The 21,717-nt window shown below is 35.8% G+C and overlaps 1 protein-coding gene across 1 annotated transcript in view; it reads right to left on the bottom strand.

Annotated features, from left to right (window-relative positions):
- Positions 1-1,957: 1,957 nt before the first annotated feature.
- Positions 1,958-21,717, bottom strand: part of LOC128219546 (uncharacterized) — a 79,132-nt gene continuing 59,372 nt past the window's right edge. Inside the window, exons 90-104 of the mRNA XM_052927366.1 lie at positions 21,445-21,603; positions 21,196-21,288; positions 19,725-19,803; positions 18,467-18,654; positions 13,249-13,395; positions 12,766-12,879; positions 11,296-11,400; positions 10,606-10,716; positions 10,129-10,242; positions 9,842-9,955; positions 9,558-9,665; positions 8,676-8,783; positions 7,920-8,040; positions 4,717-4,864; positions 1,958-3,132 (exon numbers count right to left, since the gene is read on the bottom strand). Of these exons, the coding sequence (XP_052783326.1) occupies positions 2,856-3,132; positions 4,717-4,864; positions 7,920-8,040; positions 8,676-8,783; positions 9,558-9,665; positions 9,842-9,955; positions 10,129-10,242; positions 10,606-10,716; positions 11,296-11,400; positions 12,766-12,879; positions 13,249-13,395; positions 18,467-18,654; positions 19,725-19,803; positions 21,196-21,288; positions 21,445-21,603 (1,986 nt within the window). The 3' untranslated portion in view covers positions 1,958-2,855. The remainder of the gene's footprint in view (positions 3,133-4,716; positions 4,865-7,919; positions 8,041-8,675; positions 8,784-9,557; positions 9,666-9,841; positions 9,956-10,128; positions 10,243-10,605; positions 10,717-11,295; positions 11,401-12,765; positions 12,880-13,248; positions 13,396-18,466; positions 18,655-19,724; positions 19,804-21,195; positions 21,289-21,444; positions 21,604-21,717) is intronic.

The raw sequence follows: 21,717 nt of genomic DNA, 5'->3' as shown, positions 1-21,717 counted from the left end.
TGCAGAAAATATTCCAAACGTTTTTGTTAAGGATGCATATTAGGTTAGAATTGAGCCTGTGTATTTTTATATCTAATCTAACAACGTGCAATAACCTCCACTCATGTTTATCTCGGGTGACCGGCGGTCAAATGTCGGGCTGAAGAAAAACCTTAAATACTGGTTTTCTTTTGAGTTTTTAAAACAGTCTTTGTAAAGTCGCCGTTTATGGCAAAATGTCAATAAAATTGTGATTCTTGTGTCTTTAACGGATTCACAAGCACCTTTAACATGGGGTACCTCTCTCTCTCTCTCTCTTTCTCGCTCTATATTGTACATTGGCAACTATGTAGACACATATTCATATACTGTGAAATCATTTATATTCGTCGATAAATGTCTTCTGTATTGGACTACACATTTCCGTGTGCCTTGAATTGGGGCTAGGATCTTGGCTATTGCGTTTGTCCATATAGTTTACATTGTATTTTCTAAAACGGTACACGTGCTACTTAGAACAGAGAATAATAGTACAGCCGCGTTCATCCTCATGGTTCAACTTCTCGTTTGTTAGGCTTCGAATCTATTGCCTCTAATCGAGGCTAAAAGAAAGGCTCTTGACTTGTCCTTTACTGTCACTTGTTTTATTTTGCTGCATTAATTGCTGCATTAAACCGTTGCCATGGATGGATTAGAATCCATGAGGATCTGAGGAGTACTCGTTATCATCACTTGTTAATTTATACTTGCAAAGCAGTTGAAGACTTGCAGTCAAACTACGTTGAAAGCATTTATTGTTGCTTATTCCTGAATGATGGAACGGAATAGCCTCGCTTCAAGGTAAGTAGGTCAGTCTGTAGTAAGTAACTTAGTTCGATTCGATTCGTTTCACTCCTTTAGTGTTCGTTAGGCCTTGAACCGTTTGGCTTTAACGAAACAAATTTGGCCTTGTGACTTGTCCTGTAGTTCCATTATGTTACTTTATTGTTGAAATATTTCATCTCCATGAATGTATCATGATCCATGAATTTTGTGTGAAATTAACATGTAAGTTAAAAAGCGTACCAATTAAAGGTGGACATGTCGCAATAAGAGAACTCTTATAAGCAGGGGTAAGAAGTATACTATTTTGCAAACAATAGTCTGAAGGTACATGTATAAAATTCTCCTGGGATCCAGCGCTACACAAGCTTAACAGAAATTATCTGGTGGTAAATGCAGTGGATACTTATCTTTTCGTGTTGCCACCATTGTTCAAAAGAACACTGCCTACAATATATCCACGTTTATGCACATCATGCTTCTTGTGTTTTTGTCATGTAGCGTAGTGAAAATAAATGCGTTTGGATGTGATCATTCGTGGTTGTCATGGATATGCGCGCAGTGATTCATATTATATTTATAGTCTTTAAATAGTTCTAATGAGAGTGAAGCATTATTTCTTGAAATAAGCGTGAAAACATTTTATGATGACATTTGAAGCGAGAAATAATTAATTAGAATTCTAATTATTGCCACAAGACAAGGTTTCTATGATTCTACAGACGACAATCTTCAACAAGGGAGGTAATTACAATGTGATGACCATTAACAAGGAGTTCCATACGGGTACTTGTTTTATCTTTGCCCGTGGGCAAAGGCAAGATAAGAATTTCTAGCATGGTTGAACTATTGGATCTACTTATCTGAGGTGGGAGAAAGCTTCATCCCAACCCTCACGCAGGGTGTTGTCGGTAAACCTCGTTTCCGCAGAACACCCTACGCTCGGGTTTGGATGAACATATCTTATCTCTCGGCCATGGAATAAACTTATAGTCTTAAATGATCCCTTACACTCGTAACCTGTCGGAAACTTGAGTATTGAAATAGATCCAATTGGCTTACATTCTATCATTAAAATACCCAATGAAGGCGGACAAATCTTAAACTTTGACCTCACCACTCGAATAGAGAATGACAATTGACAAGAACAAACACACAGAGAAGAACGTTTTATTAAAGATAAAATGATCAACGGATAGTTTTGCTAAACAAAATATGTTAACCCTGTTTATTAATCTAAAAATGTAAAAACTGCATATTAAAAAAGAAATATTAAAATAAAACGTTATTTAGTAAGTTAGCTGTTAGAAATGATAAAGACCAAAATGAACTACTAATACATTTAAAACAAAGTATGTATCTGGAATAAAAATCAAAGCAAAGCTCTATTAAAAAAACTTTATCACAGAGGAAGTATCACAGCTATGTGTTGTGTCGTCATAACACGCAATATCACAGTCACTAAAACAGCATTTGTTTGTAAACTTTTGCCTTAAAAAAACCCAAAACATTTATTATTATATATGTAAAAAGTATACGGCGATGGTTTGGAAAGAAATAGTATGTCTTAAAGTGAGCATATAAAAACACACTTTTTTTAAAATTACGAAATACACATACAACTGCCGATGTTTATTAGTTTATACAATTCAAGTGTAGCACAAAAAAGAAAAACACAACTACATTATTTACGAAATAAAATGTTACAATTAGTAAACAAAGTAGAAAAATATAACAAAAAATATAATTAATTAAAAGTTCAACAACAAAACATGTTCATTTCATGTATTGAATGGACTTAAATAAAGTGGTTCTAACAAAAGTGTAAACATCAACATTGAACATTTAAATTGACCTTTGAGTATTTATCTCACAAAAATAGGTACTCGTAAAGATGGTTATCAAGTGGTATTGACATAAACGTTGTAAATAAACTAAAAAACCTAATATAATAAACGAAATGTATACAAAAATTAATTATTTTCACTTCAAAATATCCTTGTAGATACATGTATGTATTTTTAAGTCTGATAACTGTTTCTTATATCTGAGCATCATTCCGCCGGCGGTAGGTTCAAGGCAGGGGCCGGACCGCCCCCCAGGCCGATAATCGGTGGAAGGGCCCCTACAGGAGCCGGTGCTGGGTGGTCCCCAGTCGCGTCTGTGTACAGGTTCACCGGGGCGCTCATTGTTCCTTGAGGTAGTACCTCCTTTGGCAGCTTGTACGGCATCGGCGGCGCGGAAGAGGTAGACTTGGACGCGGAAGGGTCTTGATCGACTCGAAGTTTGAAGTGCTTATTTCCAGCGCTATCGAAAAGTCCTGCACTCGCTCTGAAATAATAATAAAATTGCAACATCACCATTTATGTGTTTGCTTAATTCATGGAATTTATTGTTTTTCTTAACAATGCCTCTGACAATTGTTGTTTTACCTTGGCGTTATATGATGACAAAGAGTTATAACAAAACTCAGTTGGCGTCAATTCCAGTTAAACTTTCCGATCTTACAAATATTTGTTTGCATTATGCACATGGTACACATTGACCATGCTACAAATTGACCTTGATACACATTGACTATGCTTCAAATTGACCTTTATACACATTGACTATGTATTCACATTCACCATTATACACATTGACTGTGCATTCACATTTACCTTGATACACATTGACCATGCTACAAATCGACCTTGATACACATTGACTATGCTACAAATCGACCTTGATACACATTGACCATGCATTTACATTGACATTGATACACATTGACCATGCATTTGCATTGATCTCGATACACATTGACCTTGATACACATTGACTATGCTACAAATTGACCTTGATACACATTGACTATGCATTTACATTGTCTTTGATACACTTTGACCACGCTACACATTGACCTTGATACACATTGACCATGCTACAAATTGACCTTGATACACATTGACCATGCTACAAATTGACCTTGATACACATTGACTATGCATTCACATTGATCTTGATACTCATTGAACATGCTACAATTTGACCTTGATACACATTGACTATGCTACTAATTGATCTTGATACACATTGACCATGCTACAAATTGACCTTGATACACATTGACCATGCTAAAAATTGGCCTTGATACACATTGACCATGTTACAAATTGACCTTGATATACATTGATCTTGATAACAATTAACCTTGATACCAAATGACTTTGATACACATTGGCCTTGATAAACATTGACCCTCATGAATATTGACCATGATTAACAATGACCATGATACACATTGGCCATGATACACATTGGCCAAGATACAACTGGAGTATAATGCACAGTGACCATGATGCATATTGACCATGATACACATTGGCCATATTAACAATTGGCTATGATACATATAGACGATTATTTACACTGAACATATACACATTGACCATATACACATTGACCATTGTACACATTGACCATGGCTACACATTGACCACATCGACCATGCATTCACATTGACCATGATAAACATTGACCATGATACACAGTGACCATGCAAACACATTGGCCATGATTTGACATGAGTATAATGCACAGTGACCATGGTGCATATTGACCATGATACTGAAATATCATGATACACATTGACCATGATACACATTGACCATTTGACCATGATACATATTGATCATGATACACATTGACCATGATACACATTGACCTTGATACATATTCACCATGATACACATTGACCATGATACATATTGACCATGATACACAATGAGTTTGACCATGATGGTAGTAGATAGTAGAAGTTTCTCTCTAAACATAACATTCATCATCATTGACTTATGAACTGAGCTGATCACCATCCGTTTTATCTCGCCAAAAGGTTTAACACGACTAAACCATGTTTTCGTTTCCTCTAACCTTGCAGTGATGGAGTTCTGTTTCTTCATGTATTTGTAGATAAAGATTCCCGCAGCCACGCCGCCTACGACGACAGCAGTGGCGACAACAGCCCCCGCTATGATTCCTACAGACGAGCCACCAGACTCCTCTTGCTGCTGTTGACATTCTGCGGACGGAAGTTATAACGATGTAAGCATTCACTAATGTAAGCAAAAACACTTTGTTGCATGTTATCACAATTCAAGGGCATATCGCACATGTAAATGACTGAATGTCATGCTATACAAAATATATTTGCTGGCCGAAGAAAGCAAGCATCAGGGCAACAGTTATATCCACCTTTCAGATTTCGCCTTAAAATGAACGACAGCTCTAGCGTTGGTGATCTTACACTTAGCCAGAGAGCTCATTTCAACATTTATGAATCACTGAGGCAGGCCAACATCCCTGTTGAAGGTGATCTTACACTTAGCCAGAGAGCTCATTTCAACATTTATGAATCACTGAGGCAAGGCAACATCCCTGTTGAAGGTGATCTTACACTTAGCCAGAGAGCTTATATGAACATTTATGAATCACTGAGGCAAGCCAACATCCCTGTTGAAGGTGATCTTACACTTAGCCAGAGAGCTCATTTCAACATTTATGAATCACTGAGGCAAGCCAACATCCCTGTTGAAGGTGATCTTACACTTGGCCAGAGAGCTTATATGAACATTTATGAATCACTGAGGCAAGCCAACATCCCTGTTAAAGGTGATCTTACACTTATTCAGAGAGCTTATATGAACATTTATGAATCACTGAGGCAAGCCAACATCCCTGTTGATTCAGAGAGCTTATATGAACATTTATGAATCACTGAGGCAAGGCAACATCCCTGTTAAAGGTGATATAATACTTATTCAGAGAGCTTATATGAACATTTATGAATCACTGAGGCAAGCCAACATCCCTGTTGATTCAGAGAGCTTATATGAACATTTATGAATCACTGAGGCAAGGCAACATCCCTGTTGAAGGTGATATAACACTTATTCAGAGAGCTTATATGAACATTTATGAATCACTGAGGCAAGCCAACATCCCTGTTGAAGGTGATATTACACTTGGCCAGAGAGCTTATATGAACATTTGTGAATCACTAAGGCAAGCCAACATCCCTGTTGAAGGTGATCTTACACTTATTCAGAGAGCTTATATGAACATTTATGAATCACTGAGGCAGGCCAACATCCCTGTTAAAGGTGATCTTACACTTGGCCAGAGAGCTTATATGAACATTTGTGAATCACTGAGGCAAGCCAACGTCCCTGTTAAAGGTGATATAACACTTATTCAGAGAGCTTATATGAACATTTGTGAATCACTGAGGCAAGCCAACATCCCTGTTGATTCAGAGAGCTTATATGAACATTTATGAATCACTGAGGCAAGCCAACATCCCTGTTAAAGGTGATATAATACTTATTCAGAGAGCTTATATGAACATTTATGAATCACTGAGGCAAGCCAACATCCCTGTTGATTCAGAGAGCTTATATGAACATTTATGAATCACTGAGGCAAGGCAACATCCCTGTTGAAGGTGATATAACACTTATTCAGAGAGCTTATATGAACATTAATGAATCACTGAGGCAAGCCAACATCCCTGTTGAAGGTGATATTACACTTGGCCAGAGAGCTTATATGAACATTTGTGAATCACTAAGGCAAGCCAACATCCCTGTTGAAGGTGATCTTACACTTATTCAGAGAGCTTATATGAACATTTATGAATCACTGAGGCAGGCCAACATCCCTGTTAAAGGTGATCTTACACTTGGCCAGAGAGCTTATATGAACATTTGTGAATCACTGAGGCAAGCCAACGTCCCTGTTAAAGGTGATATAACACTTATTCAGAGAGCTTATATGAACATTTGTGAATCACTGAGGCAAGCCAACATCCCTGTTGATTCAGAGAGCTTATATGAACATTTATGAATCACTGAGGCAAGCCAACATCCCTGTTAAAGGTGATATAATACTTATTCAGAGAGCTTATATGAACATTTATGAATCACTGAGGCAAGCCAACATCCCTGTTGATTCAGAGAGCTTATATGAACATTTATGAATCACTGAGGCAAGGCAACATCCCTGTTGAAGGTGATATAACACTTATTCAGAGAGCTTATATGAACATTTATGAATCACTGAGGCAAGCCAACATCCCTGTTGAAGGTGATATTACACTTGGCCAGAGAGCTTATATGAACATTTGTGAATCACTAAGGCAAGCCAACATCCCTGTTGAAGGTGATCTTACACTTATTCAGAGAGCTTATATGAACATTTGTGAATCACTGAGGCAAGCCAACATCCCTGTTAAAGGTGATCTTACACTTGGCCAGAGAGCTTATATGAACATTTGTGAATCACTGAGGCAAGCCAACATCCCTGTTAAAGGTGATCATACACTTGGCCAGAGAGCTTATATGAACATTTGTGAATCACTGAGGCAAGCCAACATCCCTGTTGAAGGTGATCTTACACTTATTCAGAGAGCTTATATGAACATTTATGAATCACTGAGGCAGGCCAACATCCCTGTTAAAGGTGATCTTACACTTGGCCAGAGAGCTTATATGAACATTTGTGAATCACTGAGGCAAGCCAACATCCCTGTTAAAGGTGATATAACACTTATTCAGAGAGCTTATATGAACATTTATGAATCACTGAGGCAAGCCAACATCCCTGTTAAAGGTGATATAACACTTATTCAGAGCTAATATAAACATTTATGAATCACTGAGGCAGGCCAACATCCCTGTTAAAGGTGATATTACACTTGGCCAGAGAGCTTATATGAACATTATTATATTAAACGATTCGGTTACCGTTTGAGGCTTATTCGGAATTGTACAGCATAATATACTATGGTAGAGTATTTCAACAGGAAGCAAAGAGTTCCCTTTCTTGACTTGACCAATATATAAAAACGGTCGTATATCTACGTTTAATAGGAATTAACACTCGTTTTTATGTTATTTCAATATCGAATTTTCTAAGTCGAACGTCAGAATTTAGACAGTACGTTATCAAAGAAATTACGGTACCAACCATTGAAACCTTTAGGCCTAGAAACATGCCGTAAGTACCTTTCCCGTATACAACAATGGACTATTTTCTACACTATCAATGAACAAAACGTGTTCACAACGTCGTATCACCTTGAGAAGTATTCGTCTGCCATGTGGTCGAGTCCATGTCACTGTTACAGTAACGACATTCGTCTGTCGGGTTAAGCGTGTTCGTCTGGTAACAAACATCTTCTATGATGCAGTATCCGCTCTGGAACAGAATGAGTTAAGTATTAATTTATCAGAAAGCTGATACAGCCAACGTGCATATACATGTCGTGACTAAAGTGCAAGAACTCAGTACCTGCTTCTACTTCTATATGCAATTTTGAGTTACTGCAACTCGGTATCGACGTTTTTATATATTGGTAATTTTTTAAATAATAAAATAATATAAACAAGAAAGGCTTACAGATAGAACAAATACTACAATAGTTATTAATAAGTTATAGTCATTATGTTCTTAAAGGCTTATATTAAACCTTTTTAAGTTAAGTTAATTATTCTTTGAGCCGCCCCCCCCCCCCAATCCCAACTCCTCCTTTGGTTTTACAAACGGCTGTTTATTAGCCATTATCTAGAGTTTGTTATCATCGATCATATCAATGAATATTACTTGTTCAAAGCATAACAGGTGCAGCCCTTTTCTTTGAACACATCCCTGATTGACAAATAGCCAATAAAGATACACAGGGGAAAAAGGCACCTAGTTGTGAAATCAGATCAAAATACAGAAGAGATGTCACAGTGGATTAACAAGTCAGACATTCGTTTTACAAGGCGTTTAAATAACTACTAATAAATCAATAAAAATACACCCTTAAGACAACCATTTTTAATACATACAGTGAGGGTCCAGCTTGTCTGGTCTGCAGATGGTAGACAGGTTTGGCAAGTCTGGGTGGAGGTAGCGTTCTCATAGTAACATGCTCTGTCAATCATGCACGAGTTCGTCTATTAAACGGGGATAGAAATAATACGTTGTAATGATGATCCTTTGATATGGGACGTAAATATGGTTTTGAATTTATTTATACTCGCAATCGGACAAGGTCCCTTCGGCGAGTGCTCCGATAAGTTCTTTAGTCATATTAGATTTTTAGTGCACAGCGCAATGTAACCTTGGTTAAAGCTACCATGGTTCTTAAACGTTCACCAATGAACAACGTGGAGTCGTTCTTTAAACGGCCTACCTGCGTTCATACCCCCCTCCCCCCGATAAAGACACGAATCACGCAATGATCAATGACTTTACGTAAATTTATCACAAGAGTCAACATTTGTATATATGTAAATATGTATATTCTATGACAAGAAAATGACATTTTCAGTACTATGATTTCGTAGCCAACTATTCCACAGACTATTAAAACACACACACACACACACATATATATATATATATATATATATATATATATATATATATATATATATATATATATATATATATATATATTGTTTTCAAACATTTAATGCTTGTTTATCATTAAGTATGCGTGTAACTGTCTTGTAATGTACCTTAAAGAAAGGAAGAATAACATTTTGAAAATGTTGGTACAATCATTTCGAAACTCATCAATGTTGGGTGTTTATTTATGACGAAACTGAACGCATGCTCTTTATTTTTTAGACATTCAAACTATGTCAACGCGATCAATGCACGGTGAGTTGATATAATTGAACGCATGTTTATAGTGAGTTTGCCCCGCAAATTCTTGTACATACCGTTTGTGTCCACTGGTTCGGGTCCATTGTGGCGTTACAGAAGAGGCAGGTGTCAGTAGACGTGTTGTCGTTGTCGTAGCAGCTGCCGCCGATGTGACAGGTATCAGACTGTGTCAGATTGAAACACATGTAATATAACCACTGTGTGTTCAAGCAACATCATATGCAAAACGATGTAATTGAATTTTAAATGGTTTTTGGTACACCCAGATATCATGTTTTGCGCATATAACATTCAGCAGCTATTTGTTAAACCTTGGTTAAGGAGATATTTGCTATCTTACCGTTTGTGACCAGTCAAACTGGTTGGTGTCTGGTCGGCATTCCATGCAATACTCGTCAGCGGATTTGGAGTCGCCGTTGTAGTGGCAGACATCAGCGATATAGCAGGAGGCATTCTATTAACACACAACCCATAAAGTCAAGGTGATGCAATCAGTAAAAGACTTTATCTATTATTTGCTTATAAGTTTATTATTTTATTTTTCATCAATTTAACAACGTTGTTATGTATTATCATGTGACTCCATGATTTTTATCAAATCATTGTCAAATTATTGTAAACCAGTACCTGTTTCGTCCATGCAAACTGGTCCACTGTGACGTTACAATAAAGACAGTCTTCTGTTGCCGACTTGTTAACACCGTCCATATAACACTCACTCTCGATTTGACACACCTCCGACTGGATTAAACAAAAATATGTAACAATTCAGCACTAATATGAACGAAATAACGACTTTCTAATAGCCAAAAGAAAAGGAAATTGATGATTAAAATGTTGCACTTAATCATTCATGGAATAAAAAATATGACAAAGTTATTTGACATGATAACAGTCATGCAAAACACACAGATTAAAGTAGCCAACACTGTTAATGCGAAATTTGGGTATCGATGTCTTATAAAAACTTCTTGTATCAACAAAGCAGCTTAAACATTAGACGATTTGATAAATTTTTAATAATGCAGATGACAACTTTATATGATAATAATAATCAATATTAGCTTTCCTTTGGCACAAGACTTCATGCTATTAATGTATTACCCTTTCCGTCCATATGTACTGGTCCACACTCGGTTGACAACCGTACAGACAGTTATCTGTGGAGACATTGCCGGATGGGTAACAAACGCCGCCTATCTGACATTTGTCGCTCTGAGGAAAATAAGTATGATCATATAGTAAATGTAATTTATTGCGCAACTTGACCGATTTTATACCTTACAAATATGACTACTCAAAGATCAGATATAGTCCTGGGAACAGTTTACTAAAAAAATATGTTTGGACTTACATCTAATTATGAACGATGTTTTGAATAAGGTACAAGGCAATAAAGTGTCATTTATTTTGAAGTGTAATACAAAGTGATTATTTATTTTGAGGAGCAAGACAATAAATTGTCATGAATTTTGAAAAGCAAAACAATTAATGGCCATTTATTCTGAGGAATAAGATGACCAATTGTCGATTTTTTTAAATGCAAGACAATAAGTGGTCATCTATTTTGAGGCGCAAGACAATGAATTGTCATTATGTTTAGTCGCTAGACCATGTATTGTCTTTTGACTCTATGTGCAAGATAATGAATGGTCATTTGTTTTGAAGTGCAATACAATTAATGGTCATTTACTTAAAGCTGTACGACAATAGATTTAAGTGCAAGATAATAATGCTCTTTAAATTCGAGGTGCAAGACAATGAATGATATTTTATATTGACTATGACACATACCAACAGCGTCCAGTCAAACTGGTCGACATTGGGGTCGCACACGGAGCAGTCGTCAAACGCAGTGTAGTTTCCGTAACATACACCGTCAACCAGGCAGTAGTCAGACTGAAATATATTTACGCATTATTTCAGTATAGTTTTGATGCTTCTTGAATTCGTTCAGTTCAGCTAAAGAACAAAGTGAATGATATTAGACTTGGCTGAGGCATTTCACTTATGAATGTTGATTTAACTCTTCTTATGTCAAGAACGGATTGGGGTCCTCGTCGAGTCGAGTAACCATCTGTTTTAAACTCCATAAGTGGTACATTTGATATAATAAAATATCAAGACTATCTGATTTGATTGAAGAACATATCAATGTGATAAGTTGAAATATGAAATTAATTTCATAAAGATATTCACAAAAAGAACATTACTGCTGGCGATACCGTATCCACTTTACCACGGTGACAGATAATAATATAAGGTTCTATGAGGGAGAAAAAAAACCACACTCTTGGATGAATGTGTAAACATTCGAACGAAAGAGGTTTGCATATAATATTTATAATTATGTTTATATTCTAGAGAACGCGCGCACGCTTTCAAATTTAGTTCTCCATTTTCCGCCATCTTTCGTTTTACTTCAGACGACTAATAAGAAGTGTTTTTGTGGCCGAACGCAACCAGTTTTATTATTATATTCTTAATTGTAAACGTAAACAAATACCCAGGCCAAAATACACTAAACAAAATTCCTAATCGGCCACCTAAGTTATCTTTTAATATTCCTTTCCCTGTAAAATAATCCAAATTACAAATAAGTTTCATGAAAAGACCATTACCTTGTACACATGCTGTGAAAACTTGGTTCATATATATCGCTTTGTCAAAAAGATACAGTGTCTCAAATGACAACACTCTCAATCATAAAAGTCACAAAATCTAACACAGCGTGTAATGGAGGAAAAATAAAAATACCACCTTTAGTCATTTTAAAATGATATTTCATCATATGTGAGACTGAAACTCAGTCATCAGCGGCTTAATTAGTTAAAATGAATGTTTAACTTTAACATTACCATCTATGTGAAACAAAGCCTGAGTCAAAAGTATGCCAAAAATACAAAAACAATGAAAATTTTGATTCCCTATGGACTTTGCATTGTTATTTCTTTTCCTTGTGACTTTTGGATTTAGGAGTCACCGCATATGAACTGTGTTTTCTCTGTCGTTTATGCTTCGATTTAGCTGAAAATTTCAAAGAATATTGCCACGAGAGGGCAGATATCGAGTACTGAACTGTATGTTGATTATACTTAATGCACTTTTAAGGAATGTTACTTTACTAAGTGGCCGGTTAGGAATTTTGTTTAGTGTAGAGATTCGCCTGAGCATTTGTGAAGTTGTGTGAATATTTATGTTTAAGTAATTAACGTAGTAAGAAATAATCGGTATGACAACAGTAGTATTGATGATTATACATACAGCGAGTGTAATGGAGTTGGATGTGGCGTCATACGTCAAACACGCCGTGTCAAGAACGGTCACTAGCTCTGGTGCACTGAACGAAGAGTTGTCGTTACTCAATGAAACGTTGGACTGAAATGAATAAAAATAAATCAAAACACAAAAAACACCAATGCATCCAAATGGATTAATATTAACCTATAAACATCATATAATAAGAACAAAACGTGTATATAGATACAGGTATTTTATGTTCAATCTTATATGAGCGATTTTGAATCACCTATGCACACGACAAAGAAAATAACATTATTTAATATAGATATACAATTGGGCTGAGCGGCAAGTTATAATCAACACCTGCAAACAGCTCTCCCCACAGTGAGTCAAAAGAAGCCGTAAATGAAGTTATGCCATTCAAAAGGCCATAATGATTTACACACATTGAATTCAATCCAAACATATCAAAGGCAAGGCAATGTAAAACTGAGAAATACAAACCGCTGTTCCCATGAGAGTATTTTCTCCCGCTTCTCTGCGTCGTCTGCTTGATCCTGCGCATTCAACAGGACAATATGCAGTCCAACCGTCGTCACAAACTCCCGCTTTAGTATCCTCCTCATCTGCGTGGGTGTTGTTAGCATAGAACTGAAAATGATTAAATATACTGAAGTAAAAACAATACAGTCATTAAACTATCTGCATAATTATGGTCCTGAAGTAATCCTGGGAATATTTAAATCCCACATGCATCATTCTCATTCAACCAAGGTTTGATAATGATAAATCTAACGTGGTACACATATTATCATCACCACCCTGGTGAACAAGAATGATATGCATAAGATGCAAGCATTTTCTTTCGCTTCACCTACTTATTTAATTTTTTAGATTATAGTTTGATATTATTTATGAATAATCCATTAAGTAAGGTATATTGATTCACACATGTGTATAGACACCGTTACACACATGCGATTTCTAAAGGAATTTTATTAAAATACACTTTACCTATATTTGTGCAATAAACTGCTGATATGCTTTTATATTTTTTTCTGGAAGTTATTAGGTTATCGTTCAATATATAACCCAAACCCTACTACCGATCGCCAAGCACATTTGCATAAGAGACAAGTTATCAATGATCAAGAGGATGTGTTTACTATTATACATATTTTTAATGTATAAACTTTAAAAAAACAAACAGATTTGTTCTGTTCTGTTTCTATTGTTCTGAATATTGGTCATAAAGTTGACCAGACCGAATTTTTTGTTTGTTTTAAAACACAGTTTAAATACGCTTTTAAAACATTCATGATGAAAAAAGAGTTTAGTCATTGGATTTGAACAAAGAGGTATGAGTGAATAGCTAAGTTTGTTAGCGACCAAGGCCCTTCTGTAACGAAGGTATCTATATTTAGATACCGTCGAACCACCGCGGTTAGAGTAAATGTCGAGGACAATGAATGTGCCGACATGCTGACCGATTATCCCGGCTTTTGGCCCAGTGGTATAACCTGTAGACCCTGGTTGTCCAACCATGCATATAAGAATCGCTTCTCAGAGCGGTCAGATCCCGATGAACCCCGACTTGATCGCTATGTAAGGTCAAACTATGCAAGGCGGTCTGAATCCCCCCATATCGAGGATTACAACCCTTATGCAATCCTTGAGGATGATGTTGAATAACCCTAATGGAGGGCCTCACAATTAGTACATGGAACTGTACTGGTATTATGAGCAGTGCTAGCTGTATGAATGATTTATTATTAAGCTACAATATAGATATAGTAGGCATATCTGAGCACTGGCTGCTACCTAGAAATGCACATTTTATAAGCTCTGTCAATACAAATTATTTATCGCATATTATTACGGACTCCGATCTCAACATTATGAGTAATAGAAAGGTCGGCAAGGGTGGTGTTGCTCTCCTATGGAAGCGAGAGCTTAATTATTGTATAAATACCCTAGACATTGATTCTGACAATATTGTGGGCATACAGTTCATGATAAGCCCAAATAACTATGTATATATCTTTCAACTATACATTCCCTGTAAAAATCATTCGATCTCACGCTACACAGATTGTATAAATGAAATTGAAAATATTTTATGTATGTATGTTGATAAGGGTCAGATAATACTTATAGGGGACTTTAATACAGAGTTACCCTCTCATCGCATGAATTACCTTCACAATCTTGTTCACGTGGTAAAATATTAATGCGCTGCATTGAAAAATATTCGTAGTATAATATTGTGACTTCCAAATCATGCTGTGGTGAACTGTATAGCAATGTACCATATAACTCTAGTCGAGAAACACTTATCGATCATGTTATTGTTAATTGCTGTGACAATGTTAAATCTTGTGCAATAATTGAAGATACAAAGTTTGTTAATGTATCATCTCACCGTCCTATTGTATTTTGTTTAGAATTTAACGTAGCATATAACAGGCCGCCCCCAACAAATAAAGTCATTATAAACTGGCAGAACGTGAAGACTACGGATCTAGAAAAGTATACAGCGTACCTAGAGAGCAGTGAAATCATAAATCTCGCCATGGACTTTATCATAAAGGACACACAAGATATAGATTTACTCTATGAAGCTATTGTTTTAATTTTGAATTTAGCAACTGATCAGTGTATACCTCGTGTGAAATATAAGCCATTTATCAAACCGTATATGAATTGACATCACTCCACGAAGACATGAGGCACAACCGAGACATATGGGATAATGCGGGCCGACCTCGCGCTGGAAGTGACCTGCATTATGTGAACTACAAAATCTCTAAAGCTAATTTCAGACGTACACACAGAAAAGCAGTCGATGAGTTTTTAAAACAGCAAGAATCAAATATTGACAGAGCAGCCGCATTAGACAACAACGAATTCTGGCGCCTTATTAAACGCAGACATACACCTACCACGGAACACAAAAGCTTTGAGATGAAATTTAGCGATAAAACAGTGTCAGACCCTGTAGACATAATTAATGGTTGGGAAAATTATTTCACGGAACTATACTCGAAAAGTCAAAACATACATTTCGATGAAACATATGAACGTGAAGTTATATCCGAATATAACGCGGTTGAACAAAAAGTCAAATCAAAGACCGGTATTGTGTACAATGTCAACGATAAGGATGTAGAAACAGCATTAAAAACATGCAAGAAGCGAAAAGCGTGCGGCTTTGACAAAATATATTATGAAAATATAATGCACGGCGGAGCCAAACTCATCAAAGTATTAACGATGTTATTTAACGGCATGCTACGTCTCTCTCACACACCTATAGACATGAAACGTGGATTAATAATTACAGTTTATAAAGGTGGAAATAAGCCGAAAGATGACCCTAATAGTTATAGGGCTATCTCATTGTGCTCGAATATATTGAAATTATACGAGAAGGTCATACGAGATCTGATAAAAACTGACGGCAGTATAAAACTAAATCCAGAACAAGGAGGCTTTCAACGTAATTTTAACTGTGTAATGACGTCACTTATGCTTCGCGAGTATATTTCGTTTGCAGCAGAACAAGGATCTCGCCTATATGCCTGTTTTCTCGATGCCAAACAGGCCTTCGACCATGCCTGGATCCAACTGCTACTCTTGAAGTTGTATAGAACGGGAATAGATATTACGCTTTTTAATAGCAGTGTCATCGTTTTACACAGACTGTTACAGCCGTGTCCTTTCTAATGGCTATGCGTCAAATTGGATCCCTATCCAACAAGGGACCCGCCAGGGCCAATGCAGTAGCCCGATTATGTATCTGCTATTCATCAATGACCTTATGAACAAAATAGAGAAAAGCGAAAACTGTTTTAGTATTTACAACATAAAATGTGGGTGTCAAACTTCAGCAGACGACATGGTGATCCTCTCTTATACCAAATCCGGCCTTGACAAACTTATTGAAATGTGTTATATAAACTCATGTGAAGAGCAATATTACTACAATAACTCCAAATGTAAAGTTGTAGTTTTCAATGATAAGCCACATGAACGTAACAGACAGTGGAAGCTCTGCAATAGTTGCATTGAAGAAGATAAGATATATACGCATCTTGGAATACCTTGCGAACAGCATCTATCATTAAATACTAATATATCAGACAGCTGCGATAAACTTCGTAAAACGTTTTACAGCTCCGTCGCATGTCGAGGCCAAAACACACTGAATCCTTTGACTAACAAACGGATATATGAATCAGTCGTATTGTCCCGTGCACTTTATGGGACTGAACTCTGGTCAGAAGTCACCGTGACACAGTTACTTCCCCTAGAGACACTTCATCGTCAATGTATAAAGATGATACAGTCGGCTCCTAAACACGCCAGAACGGATGTAGTATTCAGCACATTAAAAGTGTACCCCATTATGAATCTCATTGATAAGCGCAAATTACTACTGCTTGGCCAATTATGCCGCCTCGATGAAAAATACACAGCCAAACAAGTATTCGTAAACAGACTGCTTTCCTGCAAAATGTTCCCGATGAAAGCAACAGGCTTTATACCCGATGTATTGTCGATATTGCGCAAATACAACCTGACACAACTTATAAACACTTACATCCAATCCGGACATTTCCCCAATGCGAATGCGTGGAAACGAACTGTTAAAGTCGCAATACAAACTACGATAGAGGACGAATGGAAGAAGCGTTTATCAACAGACAAAGACTTGGTTCTATTTAGTCAAGTACATAACACATACGACATATGCAACTTTTGGCATTTCAGCTCGCTAAATCCGTCATATAATGGGTGTTGCTCAAGAGCCTATAACTTAATGTGCAAACACTTCGAGCGACGCTATGATAGGATATGTTCGGGGTGCGGTCTTGTCTACTCATCATTTGCATTACATGTTATACTTTTTTGCCAATGTCATACAAAAATACGCACATGTTTATGGTTATATTTGGCAAAAGTGTTAGGTAATTGTCGATTCACACAGTTTTGTGCATTTGAACCTGAAGATCAGGTCATCTCGTTGTTCAATGGTTTGGTTGTCTTTGACTTAGATGATCACGTCCGTCTATGTTGTTTCAAGTATATACTTCGAACACTGTATAAGATGAATGCTTACTAAACACATTTAATTGAGTACATGATTTGTAACTCTAATTAACTGCAGTACTGTTTATAATCTATCTGCAATATAGACTTTATTTTATATAGCCTGTATCTTAGAATCGATTTAAGTATGTGTATATATATTTGTATATAGTTAAATATATTTGATTGTAATTATTGCTCACTATTTACATATAATGTACATGTATGCTCTTCTTATAGGAGGAAATAAAGAATATATATTAAAGTTGTTTTTATAATATGTTGTAAACAGCAGTGACATTTATTACAACATTGTTCGTCTTTTTGAAAATAGCCATGACGGTTAAATAGACCGGTTTCTTTAATGTTAACATATCAAAAGCATTGCTTGCCTTTTTGGTTAATGTTAAAATATAGATCAAAATGGTGATATTTTGCAAGTCTAGGACTTGTTTGGTCATAATCTTAATCATACTTTAAACAGTATCACAAGAAGTGAAAGCATGTTTAAAAAAATCAAATCTTGCTCATATTGAAAAAAGCTGGACAAGCTTTGTGACAATTGAAAAAACAATTTAAGTGTTACCATAATATAAACGGACACATTTTCGATACTAAATAATGCATTTACCTTTCGCAGTTGCTGTTTGCATGTTATGTTACTTGAACAACCTGACACAGTTGTAAAGCGGATGTAACAACACGTGCTGATTTTTGGGTTACAGTTTTCTACGTGTGACTGGACTTCGGGCGGTAAATTGATGGCTAGTTTACAGTTTGACAATTCCTGGTCATAACCCTCATCACAGATGCAGGTACCTGTGAAACGGAAAGTAAATTAAAGGTAAGATTTATTTAACATCACATACGGCCAACATTACTAACATAAACAGTGTGAGTTTTAGACACAGGGCTACAAGGCTCAATTGTTTTGACAATTTCATAATTACAATGACAATATCAATGCAAAGTTAAATACAATATTTAAAACCATCATTATAAATTCAAACATGCAAAGGCATTTAACCCAAATTTTGCCAAAATGAGTTTATACCCTCTCTCGAATATTTTGTTTAAGAGCTATAAGAAGAGCAATACTTATGTGAAAAACTAAAATACTCGTAAAATTCTGTATAAAGTGACACATAACTAATTCCATTATTATTTATACATATTTCGTCTGATATATGATATGAGATATAGAAATGGCTTGTATATGCCTGTATCAAACTCAAGCAGCAGGCGTTTGTGAATATTTGTCCAGGCCCTTATTTCTCGAAAAATCTTAAGTCGCTTATAACATAATTAGGCATAGCTCACAATTTTCGTTGAATTGGAATTTGGGTAATATTTACATTCTTAAGCGTTTACGGAATAAGCTACTTAATTTTATCACTCTTTAGAACGTTTGCGATATTTCTGCATTCTACAAACGTAACATTATGTGAAGAATATCGACAGACACACACATATTAAATTACCTATACAAATGTGATTACCAATTCCTAAGTAATATTGATACAAATCTTTGATAATGTAAAGCATTCTCTGAGTGTGAACCTAGCCCTTGGGTGCTTGATATGGAGTCAAACCCCAAAATCAAGAGCACAAAGTATAACAAATGAAAAATTTTTTTAGCATGTAGAAGTATCATAGTTAGACCGAACAAAATAACATTTTGAACAACTAATTACAACAAAATTACGTTAACTAATGTATGTTCAAACTTTAAGAAATAAGTTTTAGAAAGAAAACAGCAAGAATGTTGTTAATTATAACTTCAGAATCAAAACTTTTTTAGATAAATGTACTTTCACAGTAATTGTTGAAGATAAAAAATAACACATCATTAATAAAGTGATTTAATTATTTCAAATAAACTTTGGTACCATTTATGCATACTCCATTAGACGAGCAATTGTCTGGACAAGCGTTAATAATGATGTTCACTGCCTCTGCCGACTCCGCCTGAAAATATACACCTCTCATTGTGTACATAGTCAGAGCGTTGGATCACGTGCCGAACACTTGCTTTACCTACGTAACTTCACCATTCAATCATTACTAAGGATAATTGTTTGTTTTAGTTTAATATTGTAATATCTTTCACCGAGTGAAAGGCAAATATATATTTCATGGCATTCGTAGTGAAATGTTCACTTTTGTTGTTTATGTGGTGAAATACATTGCGATCGTACACAGAATCAATAAATGGTTAGTTCTACAATATGCCTAAAATTGGTTAATAGAGACATTTAATTGCATTTTATTATAAAAAGAAAACACCAAACTATATGCGCAAGTAACGTCATTTCAGACCTGTGTGCGCTAATAAATATTTTGGATAGCTGATCAGGCTGAATTTTTTAAACAGTGAAAAATATGAAATTGATATTTTCACTGTTTGGAAAAATGAATTATCGTTTGTATTTTTTACTGAAAAAGCTCTATAAACAACTTGAAAGCATTTATTAAATAAATATATTAAACATTTATAAAGGGCATTTTTGAACGCAGTTTTTCTGAGTTGCTGTAATACAGCTTTCGACAAGAACTTTAATGGTCAGTCTAGGCAAAGTTTATTTGAGTTTGTTGTAAACTGTTGAATTCCTTTTTTGACACTCACAAAACGTTTAATTGAATTTCATGACCTCACGATATTTTGTTGCAGACCCGCTGGTAAGTTCCTGCATGAAATTGTTACGCTCTTAGAAATGATTATTGCTACTATTTTAACAACGATTTTGGCTAAGGTATTCAAAAAAACCATTCTTTTTATCGAGTCATTGGTTATAATATATAAAAGTTGATGCCTGGTTAATCCATATAATTTTGGTAGTATAGTTTAAATGACCTAAAACACATTATAAATAAAGTTTATGCAGTTCGTAATGTGTTTCAACTAAAATTGGATTTGGATTAGCATATTTAGCAATCATTCAGTGCCAAAAAGCGTCTTTTGATTTCATGTTCATATTTCCATTCATTAAATCCTTTCAAAATATTTCACAATATTTGGGGGTCACGATCATTACCAATGGTTCAGACGCAAAAATAAAAAAATAAAATCTATGAAGGACCAACATCCGTAATTATCCAATTTGAAGAAATAAATATTCATATGATTTAGCAAAGTCACAATCAATTCTTTGCAGGAGGAAACTTTATAAAAGAATAAAGATTCGCAGTTTCCAGTCTCAATCCTGAGTTCAGATTCGAGACTGGAAACTGCAAATCTTTATTCTTTTATAAGCTCGTAAGCATAGTCCCAGGCATCCAAATTTAATTTCACATTATTTTTCATTGCGTACATAAGACAAATTGGGAGGTGACTTTGGTATAAGCAGTAGCTACACATACCAAAGCAGTTATGTTTCGTTCCACTTCCCGTTTTGTAGCTGCTTGCATTCCTGCGCAGGCAATGTCTACAGCTGCGGTGGCATTAGGGGAAACCTGAAACAGTAGGTATTATATATGAATTGTTATCACATTGCAACACACGCGTAGCGGTTCGGTGACATGTTAGTTACATGTCCTCTTCAATGCTAAAAAAAAGGGGAAAAACCCAAATAATACAATTGAAATGATTGAAAAAATACATATGTGTACCATCTTGTCCTGAGCACAATTATTGGGGGCGCTTCCGGCGACAGACGAGAGGGATCCAGCGGCTTCTGAGTTACAACTGTCTGTCATTTCTGCCTCACATTCAGCAAGTGCTCTGTAATAGGACTCATTGGCCGCCACAGGATCCCCTGTAGCTTGTCGCTAAAACGATTTGAAAACAATGCTGCAAATCCTATATTGGAAAGGATTACCCTTTCATAATAAGTTATCTGGTACATACATATTAGTCTCTGGATGCATAATACATCTATAATG

This window comes from Mya arenaria, chromosome 15 (genome assembly GCF_026914265.1).
Source record: "Mya arenaria isolate MELC-2E11 chromosome 15, ASM2691426v1".
Lineage (NCBI taxonomy): Eukaryota > Metazoa > Mollusca > Bivalvia > Myida > Myidae > Mya > Mya arenaria.
This window is presented reverse-complemented; position numbering and strand designations above follow the sequence as displayed.